Source organism: Aquarana catesbeiana, linkage group LG05 (genome assembly GCF_042186555.1).
Source record: "Aquarana catesbeiana isolate 2022-GZ linkage group LG05, ASM4218655v1, whole genome shotgun sequence".
Taxonomy (NCBI): Eukaryota; Metazoa; Chordata; class Amphibia; order Anura; family Ranidae; genus Aquarana; species Aquarana catesbeiana.
The window spans coordinates 459,439,763-459,452,372 of NC_133328.1; the positions used below are offsets into that span (position 1 = coordinate 459,439,763).

At 39.5% G+C, this 12,610-nt stretch overlaps 1 protein-coding gene across 10 annotated transcripts in view; it reads right to left on the bottom strand.

The window, feature by feature from the left end:
* The window catches only part of PTPRM (protein tyrosine phosphatase receptor type M), a 1,075,005-nt gene that overhangs the window by 97,556 nt on the left and 964,839 nt on the right, over positions 1–12,610 (bottom strand). For all 10 annotated transcript variants that reach the window (XM_073631370.1, XM_073631374.1, XM_073631369.1 and 7 more), the window contains one exon: positions 3,836–3,933. In XM_073631370.1, coding sequence (XP_073487471.1) covers positions 3,836–3,933 — 98 coding nt within the window. The remainder of the gene's footprint in view (positions 1–3,835; positions 3,934–12,610) is intronic.

Genomic DNA, 12,610 nt, shown 5'->3' on the forward strand with positions numbered 1-12,610 from the left:
CTTTTTTTAAGAGCCTTAGGACACATAGGTGTAATCAGAAAATTAAAGTGTTTTTCTTTGTGTACAGAGAGTAGAGCTTGAATAAAAAACTTGACTGATTTATATTAGAATTCTTCTAATACATTCTTTTTATCTCAAATAAGAGCTGGCAGAAAAGAATAACTTTCTGGGGTATAAATATATATATATAACGAGACTCTAGCATGTCATTTTCTGGGGTCCTAATCTCCTAATGTACTAGTCATAAAGGCCATGGCTTGGAATATATTGTATTTTCAAACTATATGAAGGAACAGCTGCTCTTTTTGCCCATTGCATATTCTTCGTTTCGTTCCCCTATTGAAGGAATAAAAAAAGAAACCAGATTGCTCTTGGCTCTGATAAATAAGGAAAAATGTGAGCAGTCTTCTCTGGGCAGTTCCACTACCCTATGCCTTGCTAGCTTTATACTGTTTGAATGATGTAGCCATTAGCATCTTTTAAAGCTGAACTCTGAGAAAAGTATAAATTCTCCCTTTCAGTGGAGCTGTCTAGAGGACCAGGTGAAGCAGTGTCTTTTACCTGATCCTGCACTCTCGCTGCCTCTTTTGCACTGCTAGACCAGTCTCTGCTACATTTCTCCCTTATGATTCAGTGGTCAAGGGTCCTCTGACATCATTAAGACCAATGCAGGGCATTGGCCTTGAGGATGCCGAAAGACAGTCCACTGCCAGAGTGTAAGGGAGAACCACCTGTCAGAAGAGCAGGGGACCAGGTAAGTAAACGTGCTTTGCCTGTCCCTTAGGCAAAAATAAGCAATTAAATCTTGCAGTGTGGGTGCAGCCCACTGCAAACGTGGACTTTTCATTTTCCTGGTGTGAGGCTTTAACTACAGATTTGTTTAATCCCCACAATAACAATTCCTTCACTATACAAACAAGGGGTGTACAAAATAACCAAAGCATCATGTTTTAAAGAAGTTTAACACTGGAGCAATTAAACTGCAGATACAAACATGTCTGTAAAGTTAAAGTGTAGGTATAGCCAAAATCTTTTTTTGATTTTGGAGGGAAAGGGTTAAAATCTCTGTCAGTTTTCTTCCATCTGTTTACCACTGCAGGAAGTTTTCTTAGGCTGGATTCACACCACTTACATACAATGCGCACCAACGCATGTTAAACTTACTTGGGATGACGTGCTTTTTTTGTGTTGTGTTGCCTTGCTTGCTATGCATTTTTCCTTTATTTTCCACAACAGGAACCAAAATGTCTTTATTTATGATTTTCTTAACAAGCGTCACAGTGCTTTGTGACCATTCTGGGACCTTGGACTTGCCATATTAAAAATTCTAGCAAGATCTACCAACATTTCATCCCCTTTTCCTAAGATCCATACCTGTTATGCATTCGGGTCATATGTGAGTTCCCTTTAAAATCTTTGGTGCTCCAGTTCCTGTCTTATCCATGATATTAGTTGTATTCGTTTTTTTCCTTTTATTACTCTTTAGTGGCAATCTGTCCCTTAAATTTCCTCTCTTCCCCTCTTTTGGTGTGGTCGGTGTCCCCTGATCTTCTGAGGCGTTCCATTTTTTGGACTGGCCAGTGCTACAAATTTTGTAAGCTTATAGACACTTTATATGTTTGCCAGCTATTGTCATGTTGATACTTGGTTTCAAAAATATATTGTGTTCTGTGATACTGTGTTAATATTTATTTATTTATTTATTTTTTGGTAGAATCTACTCTTTTTGCAATACCCCCTGAGGAAGACATTTCAATGTTGAAATGCATTGGGGTGCAACCTCACATCTTCCTGTATGTGATTTGTAAGGTTTATATGTAACTCGTATACTGTATATGAGAGATATACATTTTAACATGTAACATTTGCATTAACACATCATGTATTAATAAAATTTGTTACATTTTATCTTGTTGTAATTTTCTCCTGGTGCCGTTATAATCCCATCCATATTTTCTCTGGTTTTGCTTTGTGACCAATTGTAACATCTTATAGCTTGTTGTGCTATATTTAAATGCAGCATGTATACACCAATGATGAACATTGCCATAACATGGGGCTGTTGGTAACAATGGATATTGAGCTTGCCATTGCACTGGGACAGCATTGTTTATTGCAGCCCTAAGCATCTGTCTAACATTTGTCACTGGCACAAGTGTCCCTATTTTAAGTTTTTCCCTCTATGCCCGCTATTGTGGCAACTCAAAATGTTGGATATCTCCTCACAGGAACACAAAAAGTAATATAATCCTAACAGGGATTCTAACCCTTCATCACCGTATCAAAAAATGGCTTTAGATAAACTTAAATTCTTATCAGGTTCCCTACTAATCAGGAACATGCGTAAACAATAAAAGAGCTATCTGTGAGTATTCAAAAAAATGAACAGAGTTCTAAAGAGGTCCTAAGATGTGTACCTTTCAAGTTTATTAGTACAAAGCATATGACAAAAATAGAAAAACTACCTAATTAAATAGGATCAGTGGCCCAGATGCTTACCAGCAACAGGACAATGCCAGTGTCACTCCTATTTGCAGATGAAGAGCCTGCGTTATATTTTAGGGTGGCCTGCTATTTGTGTTTAGGTTAAAGGGCCTCTGTTCAACAACAAAGGAAATTTTTCTACTGAGAAAGGTATGTGCACAAACATAGGAATAGAAAAGTGTGAATGTTTGTATAGCTTGGTAAATAGAGAAAAGCTATAGTTACTTTGAATACCCTACAAAGTTGAAGGACATTTAAAAAGCAGAATTTTAAAATAATAGTTGGAGGTTTGAAATGATCACAGCTTCACCTTATTCGGTTCATTCAAAGATTTCCAAAAGTAATTCTATTCCTCTATTAAATCATTCCAATCATAGTGTCTGTGCTTAGTGAATAGTTTTTCTTGAGCATTTGTTATATGTCCTCAGGTTCACTTCAATATATAACCTACGAGCATGTTTGGTTGACAGTATATTGGAGGACTACACCGTCTGAATGTAACGAAAATGAATTCTCAAAACAACACTTTGAAATGAAATAATACAAGACACATTAGCTAACATGAATAGTTTTGATTTTTCTTCATATATGCGATGGTTCTTTTAAAGCAGGGGTCTTCAAACTATGACCCTCCAGTGGTTTAGGAATTCCCATCATGCCTAGTCATGTCTGTGAATGTCAAAGTTTTACAATGCCTCATGGGACGTGTAGTTCTGCAACAGCTGGAGGACCGTAGTTTGGAGATCCCAGTTATAAAGTGACAGTATTTAATACACTTACCCGGCAATGTGGTAAACTTGACTTCCAAATTCCAAAAAAGGCTTCTAAATTTAATATTTATATAACACTTTGTTTTCTCAAAGAAAAAAAAATTAAAACAATTTGACACATGGTACACCCATAAAAAGTTTAAAGGAACAAAGAACATAACGTGTATAGCACATCATAAACATCAGAAGTTGTTTCCTTTTAAATTCTCTTGCTCTGATTGAAACACTGTACTGTATAAAGCCATCTGCACAGACAGAATGCGAGTGAGGGCGAGTCCTGCGACTCATTCAATTTAGTGTGAATTGAACTACTGAGCTCTGTATACAACAGGTAAAAGCAGTAAAGCCTAGCAATAATGCAAAGGAGCCTGGATCTCTACCGACTGATTGAAGAAGATAAAAATATGAAATATTCATTTGCAATTTTAACTATACACTTCACTTAAAATATCTTTTAATTGTAATGTATTTCCAAAAACATAATAAAGAGTTATATACAAAAACACTATGCATTACCTTTAAGAACCATGTCTGAGATATACTGATGTAAAGATCATGTTGGATCATAAAATACTGCTTACCCTGCCCACTTCCACCAGGTTGGTGACCATGACTATGCTGGCTGTGTTTTCATGCCACACCATTCTCCAGAAATCATATACTGTTTCTTGCATTGGTCCTGTGCAGACATAGAAAATGAAATGTTCATTTAGTATTACAAAAAAGTTTTAGGTATAAATAAAGGCAGAACACACTTGCATAGGATAAAACCACTGAACCGTATTTTAGCTATTCTGACTATAATAGTCAGTCAGAAGTGAAGAGAAATACTATGTACTTCTAGGTATGAAGAGAGACATGTGACTCACCCCTCTTTCTCCTATGTCATGTAGGAAAAAGGGATGGTACTTGGGGATTGGCCCAATGTTGTCACATGAGAGTACAGAGAGTGCTCTTCTTGTGCAAGCTCTAAGAGGAACATTTACAGTATTAATAAAGTTAATGTCTGTGCAAGCTCCAAGCTTGCACAGATAAAGTTGATATCACTATTCATTCTCTGTTATGCTCTGCAAGGCCATACCACTGCTTTATATATGCCCCTCCAGTGCGATAGGACACTCCTTCTTAATTACTAACAGCTGAATAGGGGAGCAGGGGAGCGAAGGGAGGGAGAGGGAGAGCATATAAAGCTGTTGGTGCCGGCATTAATATCCAACTGTTGCTTTCCCCTACATTGACATAGCACAGGTTCACTTTCATTTTACACATGACATATGCCCATCATGAGTTATTAAAGCAAACTATTATTGGTAAGTAAAAATTAAAAATTCAAAGTTGAATGCTTGTGTTTTCCACAGCATCAGTTTATAGCATCAGTTTATAGCAATATAAAACTATCTAGAATGCGGCTACTAATTGACACCTTAATTTCTAACTCAGCCTGTCAATATACAGCACAGGCTGATCCTATAAGATTTAAATAAAGAGTTTATGGTACCCGTCAGTGTGGAACATTGCTATATTAGTTGACCTTTAAAGATTAGCAGCAGTAACATTTGAATAATGCTGCCCCATGTTGGTGACAGACACAAAAAACAAACTTTCCTTTTAAAATGTCCCTTGTACCCCCCTACCTAAAATGTTCAGTTGTTAATGGGTGTTCAAAGCGCCAAGGTTGTAGACCTGCCATGCCTACGTTCCATAATACAGTGTACCTCTTTAATCAACAGAGAAAACTGCATTACTGGGGTGGGATGTTTAGGAATGTTTTAAAGCTCCAATTATAACTAATATTTGCTGGTTACATATAGAGTTCCATGGGTGGAGAGGCTTCTGAGTGCTCTGGAAAACATTGGGAAGTGTCTGCATTTACGTTTCTTAGTTTTAGATGTAAATTGAAGGGACAAGTTTGCTTTAAGTCTAAACCTGCACCAGCTCCAGAAATTTTATAGAGGCAAACATTTCTTCTCACATGTGGTTCTGTTCAGATGCTTCATCTTCCTTTTACATCGACAATTTTCAATTACAGTCTGGCATTTGAATAAATGATTATAGCACCACTTGTCTTGGGCATAAATTAAAATACAATAAAGCCTGCGGGGCAGAGTGGGATTTACAGTTATCTCCATGTCCACGCTTAACTACTGTGCCAAACTCACAATTGTGGAAAACAGAATATTTAAATATACTGTATTGATATCAAGCATTTATTATCATACATACACTGGTTTTTAATAAAAGAATCCTTTTCAGAAAAACCTGACCTATTCACACATACACCATAAACATTCGGTATATTTCCCTCACTCTCATAGCAAGTGATCAACAATATCAATTGATGCAATTATAATACATATCAGTTGTACATAATAACTTTTGCTTTTGACCATACAGTAATTGCTATGCATGAAGCTTTGTATTATTCAATAGCAAGCAGGTATCTGCGTTTAGGATCAACTTGTCTCTACAGTGCCTATTATGTCAATAATCATGTAGGAAGTTAAGTCAAGTGGGAAGTTAAATCCTATAGGTTGCAAGGTGGGGCCTCCATGGATCTGATTTTTTTTTGTTCCAGCACATCCCACAGATGCTTGATGGATTGAGTGCTGGAGAAGTTGGAGGCCAAACCAACACCTCAAAACTTATTGTTGAGTTCCTCAAAACATTCTTGAACTATTTTTGCAGTGTAGCAGGGCAAATTATTTTGATGAAAGAGGCCACTGCCATCAGGGAATACTGTTTCCATGAAGGAATGTACAGAAAGAACAATGTTGTGAAAGTAACATCTACATGAATTGCAGGACCCAAGATTTCTCAGCAGAAAATTGCTCAAAGCATCACACTGCCTCTCCCGACTTGTCTTCTTCCCATACTGCATCCTTGTTCCATCTCTTCCCCAGGTAAGCTATGCACATTCATCTGCCCATCTACACAATGTATACAAATAGTGTACATGATTCATCAGGCCAGGCCAGGCTGCTACTATTGTTCCCTGGTTCAGTTCTGATGCTAACGTGCTCATTGTAGGTGTTTTTGGTTGTGGACACGGGTCAGCATGGGCACTCTGACTACTACACAGCCCCATACACAACAAACTACAATGACCATTTTTCTGCTTTTGACACATCAACTTCATGGACAACATGTTTACTTGCTGTCAATTATATCCCACTGACTTTCAGATGCCATTGTAATGAGGTAATGAATCATATTCCACTTTAACCGTAAGTGACCTTAATGTTATTGCTGATTGGTGCATACTGTATATGTTATACTGTACATATACAGATCCCAGCCTGTCAAATAGTTTTACCAACCAGGCTTCTACCGTTAAGTAACCTAGTAAAAGCAGTACTTGTTTTATATACAGCTCAGTATCTGGATGGCTTTTAATATCTATTTGGGGCTCAAGTGGGGAGATCTTTGGGTTGGGAGGTTTCTATGTACTTGCCCACCCTAAGGTGTTTCCATTGTCCTTAATATACAATAAGTATAATACCTTCTTGTATTGGCCAGTGCAGGTTTGCAGGTCTAGGTACTGAAGCTCAGAGATTTCAATACCAGATATGAGGAACTGATAGGTGGTTTCATGCTCCAGCATCTACTAAACATGAAATATCAGCTTTGAGTGGATTTACCCTTGATGACAGAATCCAGGTGTGAGAGAAGCAGCGTGGGGTTGGGGCTTCAGGCTAGAAGCCCAACCAAGTTGCAGAGGTTCCGCTGGATGGGGAACTGGATCGTTGTCAGCAGTGAGGGTGAAGCAGTTGCCACAAGGGACAGCCACTCCTGTCGCCAGGGGCAAGTGATGATCAAGGCCAGAGGTAAAGGGAGGAATAGTCGCCAGCAAGGGACAACCATTCCTGTTATCAGAGGCCAGTTTATGGAAGTCTGAGGAGCAGCTTTTTCACCAGCTGGGGACGGTGAAGAAGTGGGAAAGCTTCAGCAGAGTGCCAAGCCAGGGACCCAGCAGGTTAGCAGGGGTGACACTTGAGGAATACACAGCAGGTTATCTGTAGTAGAGTTCAGGGGATCCAGTGATGACTGGACTCTTGAAGTCTAGTGATAGACCGAAAACTCAGTGAGTGAATATCTACAGTAGGATACTGTGAGATGTGAGGGAAGATCTATAACAGGTTACTGTGAGTTATGTTTACAGATCTCTATTGACTGTTGAAAGTTTAGTTGCCATAGGAGACAGCAGTTCTACAAATACAGTTGCTGCATCCAGCTTAAAAGCCCTCTATCTGTATAGCTGTCTGCTTATTATTTTTGTCTCAGAGTCTGACAATTACTATTGCATCTGCCTAAGAGTGCCCTGGCCCTAACCCTCTCTCTCCACCAGTTCTGTTAAGAGACAATAAATCTCTTTTTCTTGCATTCAAACAGTGACTGGTGCCCAATCATTCTATCGTGCATTACACCCACCATGCCTAGTAACCCACACTACAAGGAGGGATGTCAGCTCTCCCTGACTCTGGAGGTCACCATTAGGCCTTTGGAAGTCACTACAAATGTAAGCATCTTGTCTGCATAAGTATGTTTACTACTAGTATTGGTTTCTATGCAGAGCTGCACCAGATTTTGCACTCTTTGCCAGCAAATGTTAGAAAATTGACTCAGGTTCAGCTGCAGAAAGATTGTGTGGCACCTTTACAGTGCCTGGCAAATGGAAAAGGACACAGAGTTTGAGGCATAAAGCAGGGTTCACCCTACAGGAAACATTACACATTTGGCAGCTGAGGCATAGACATCGTGTGGCATCTTTAGAGGGCCAGGAGAAGTTGCTGGAGCTGATATTGATGGGTGGTGTAATTTTTTTGGGGGGTGGCTGGATGACCATTAAAAATTAGCAACAAAGAAAACAATGCAGCACCTCCACATATAGCATATTACAAACTTAAAGCATGTGCTATCAACACAGCATTCATATTGTGCAAAAAGCATTCACAATATTCAAAAATAAATATGTGTGAATAAAAGTCCAATGCAAAAGAGTCAAAAACGTGATAAATATCACCACAAAGAAAAGTGTCTTCCCCCAGCTAATGAAAATCCTCTCTACCATGCGTAAACAGCAGAACTAAAATGCACTGACATTAAAGCTGCCTGAGAAAAGCAGCAGCATGCGTGTTTGTGCAACAGGATCCTTCACTCATGGTCAACCCGCTCCATTCTCGCAATGGGACACAGCTTCTCACCAAAAGATTGACGCCAGTTCCAAGCATGGAAGTGGTGGTGAGACGTCAGCGTGTAGCTCCTGCCCCCACGTGTTTCATGCGAATGCACGTCTTCAGGGGAAGCTAGTACATAAGTTTTGTTAAAACTGTAGACTATAGCAGCAACAGAGTTTTTTTTAATGAAAAAAATCAATAATACAAGACAGGCTCGTCTCAATAAAAGGGAGCAAGTTCACACTCTCAGGAGTGAGGTCCATTTGCCTGTGTCAACATCAAGTCTTTGATGTGCACCCTGAGATAAAAAAGGCCCATAACAGAAGAAAATAAAACATACCTCTATCCAAAATATAAACACTTAAACACTAAACCTCAGCCAACAACATAGAAAAAGCAGCTGAGGATGGGTTGGGTTGGAGGGAGAGGAGGGGTCAGTGCAGCCTCTAAACAGCAACTAAGCAACTACAGTTGCTGCCAACACACACAAAAAGTTGGTAATTTAACATAAGAAAGCACAGTAAACCACTGTATTGCAACTAATTATCTCTACACAGACTGTCAGCCCTCTCAAAATGACTCCAACACTGGCAAACAGCTGCAGGAAACCCACTCTTTTATAGCAAAGGGACTGGCACATAACATTATTGGCCCTTTTAAACTAGCTGACCGAAGTTAAAATGCTAGGTAGTGGCTTATGGTTACAAAGAATTTGTTCCAATGAATTTTCCCATATGTTTGCCAGGACAGTGAACCTGGAAACATGCAGGATTTACCTTGAACCCATTACAATACGTATTTGAACCTAATCCCTACAGAAGAGTTATCAATGAGAGAAAACTATTTTCTGTAAAGTATTTTCTGAACACTGCTGTAAGCTGTAATGGGATTTACAAGTTTATCATTATACAGAATTCTCATCCAGCCCCTGACAGTGTAAGAGAAATAAAGGATACATGGACAGTTATATTTTTAACTATATTGTAACGATCTATGTATTCAGAATATAAACAGGTATAAATCTGCAATAACGTTTTGTAAAAACCCTGCATTATCTGTAGTAGATTTTGTTAAACTGAAAAGTTTAATTTAATGAAGAAGTTAAAGGCCAATTATAGTTTTATTTATTTTTTATTTATTTAGTATTGAAGCCCTATTCATTCCTATAGGAAAGCCGTGCTCCTGTTTAAAAATGAGTACAGCTTTCACATAGGAACAAATGGGTCTGTGCCATGCTTGTGCAAAAAATAACCGGCCATTTTCGAAGAAAAGGTAGTGCAAATCTAAATTGAGCCGCACAGTATAGATCACCGAATTGAGGCTGAATGTAAGTATAGCATCTAGTGTGCAGCACTCAGCAGGGTGGTGTGAACTAATTTAAGGGAAAAAAATAGTTGTAATTTAAGGCTGTATTGGCATTTAAATAGGGTATTAAAGCAAATCTGTTGTGGCAAAAACAAAACACTGCTGTAAGGTATAAAGTCCAGACACATAGATACCCCCAGCAATCTGAAAGTGCGCGGAAGGCGAGAGAGTGCAGGCAAGCGTCAACAGTTTTGGGTCTTTTCCTGCCAGAATGGCTCTGCATATGGGCATAATGTAAGGGTTAGGGATGCTACAGTTATTTGTGGGCACCTTTATACCAGTCACCCCCCCATACTTGATATTTAATACAAATTAGACCATGATTTATCACAGAAGGGGTGAATGTAACACCTAAACCAGTTCCTTAAGCATCTTTGACAGCAAGCTCTTATTGCACATCAGACATCATAAAAGCTGACTTATTTTCTCATCAATAACATGAATGGTAGGAACAGCTTCATACAAGGGAAAGGTTGGATCTGTCTAGAAAGCGATGACTGCTATAGATATCAACCCCAAAGCTATAGGGGACCTTAAAGTGTTACTAAACTTTCAACAGTAAAATGAGTCTGTATATACAGTAAAGCATGCTTGTTATACTCACTGTGGAACCTAAAGGATTAATCCTCTGAATCATGTAAAAAGGCTGTTTAAACTTGTCTTCTCTGTTCCTCCACTTCTTCCACTGTCTCCAACCGATCTCTTGATAGTACAGAGTCTTGAAGGCACACTGCACATGCTCAGTTTGGTGTGTATTTTTTTAGGAGTGTGCATATGATCAGAACAAGGCCAATCAGCACTTTTCAGAGGGTCAGGGGTCCTGCAGCCTCATAGGACAGTCAGAGCAGAACTTAAACTCATCCTACAAGCTTTAACCAGACACTGATAGAAGTCACAAGACTGCTATATACTGCTAATAAGAAAAGGTATTTAGCAGTTTATATTTATTAAAATTATTGCATTTCCATGCTCTGTGTACTGTGGGAGACCAGATATAGTGAATGCAGGGTCCTGGGTTTAGTAACACTTTAACCACTAGCCGACCAGCTGCTGCAGTTATAGTGTTGGAGGTTGGCACAGCTGCCCAAATCGCCGTAGCTGTACGTCTCTTCTATAAGACATCACAGCAGGCGCGCCCGTGCACCCGTGATCGCTCGTGACAGAAACACACAAATCCCGGTTCTCTCAGGGGAGAGGAGACAGATCGTGTGTTCATACTAAGTATGAACACCGATCCGTCTCCTCCCCTAGTCAGTCCCCTCCCCCCTACAGTTAGAATACACCTAGGGAACACAGTCAACCCCTTGATTGCCCCCTAGTGTTAATCCCTTCCCTGCCAGTGACATTTATACAGTAATCAGTGGCTATTTTTAGCTCTGATCGCTGTATAAATGTCAATGGTTCCAAAATAGTGTCAAAAGTGTCCGATCTGTCTGCCGCAAAGTTCTGATAAAAATCGCAGATCGCTGCCATTACTAGTAAAAGAAAAAATAATAAAAATTACATAAATCTATCCCCTATTTTGTAGACGCTATAACTTTTGCGCAAACTAATCAATATACACTACACTGCAATTTTTTTTACCAAAAATATGTAGAAGAATACATATCAGCCTAGACTGAGGAAAAAAAAATTTTTTTTTTTAAATTTGGGATATTTATTATAGCAAAAAGTACAAAATAGTTTATAGCGCAAAAAATAAAAACCACAGAGATGATCAAATACCACCAAAAGAAAGCTCTATTTGTGGGGAAAAAAGGACGCCAATTTTGTTTGGGTACAACGCACGACCGCGCAATTGTCGGTTAAAGCGATGCTGTGCTGTATCGCAAAAAATGGCCTGGTCAGGAAGGGGGTAAATCCTTCCGGGGCTGACGTGGTTAAAGCTATATAACTTTTTAGGAGAAAAATAACAAGAGGACTTACTATATTGCTAATATTAGAAATGTAATATTTCCAGCACATTTTATAATTAGCCAATGTATACGCAAATATGAAAAATACTACGTAAAAATATTTTGTATAGTTCTGTCTTGTCATTTCGGTAAACAGCAGAAATGTTTTGTTTCAAAAGGAGTTAAAAGCAATACAAAGTGAAAGCTTGAACATGATCAATGCTATCATTACACACTTTTCTGGCACTTAAGGATGAAAAGTCAGACTTACTGAGAAAAAGGAATCTTTTAATCCCTGACCATGCAATGTTCGCTTACACGGTTGTCTGCCAGTCTCCTATATATTGAATTTGAAGCACCAAGATTTCTGCTTAATATATCTATGAAACATTTTAAGTTAAATGTTTTCTACTATTAACAGTCTCATTGTCCTCAAGCTAAACAAATCCCTCATTTTGTCCATTCTCCCCCACTGCAGAAGGCAGAAGGCAGCAGGCAGCAGACCGGGCTCCTCCGCTATAGCAAAAGAGCGGCAAAAGAGCAGAAGATAGTGGAGGAGCCCGGCAGAAGATCCGGAGAGCGCGGAGAAGAACCGGAGAGACCCCCGAAGTCGGAAGAAGACCCCCGAAGTCAGCAGAGGACCCCCGAAGCCGGAAGAAGACCCCTGGAGCTGTCTAATAAATTACTTTAAAAATCTGTGTAGTGTTTTTTTTATTGACACTTTTTCCCTAGGTGAATAGGTAGGGGTACCATGTACCCCATACTCATTCACATAGGGTGGGTGGCCGGGATCTGGGGGCCCCCTTAAAGGGGGCTCCCGGATTTCGATAAGCCCCCCGCCCACAGACCCCGACAACCAATGGCCAGGGTTGTCGGGAAGAGGCCCTTGTCCTCATCAACATGGGGACCAGGTGCTTTCAGG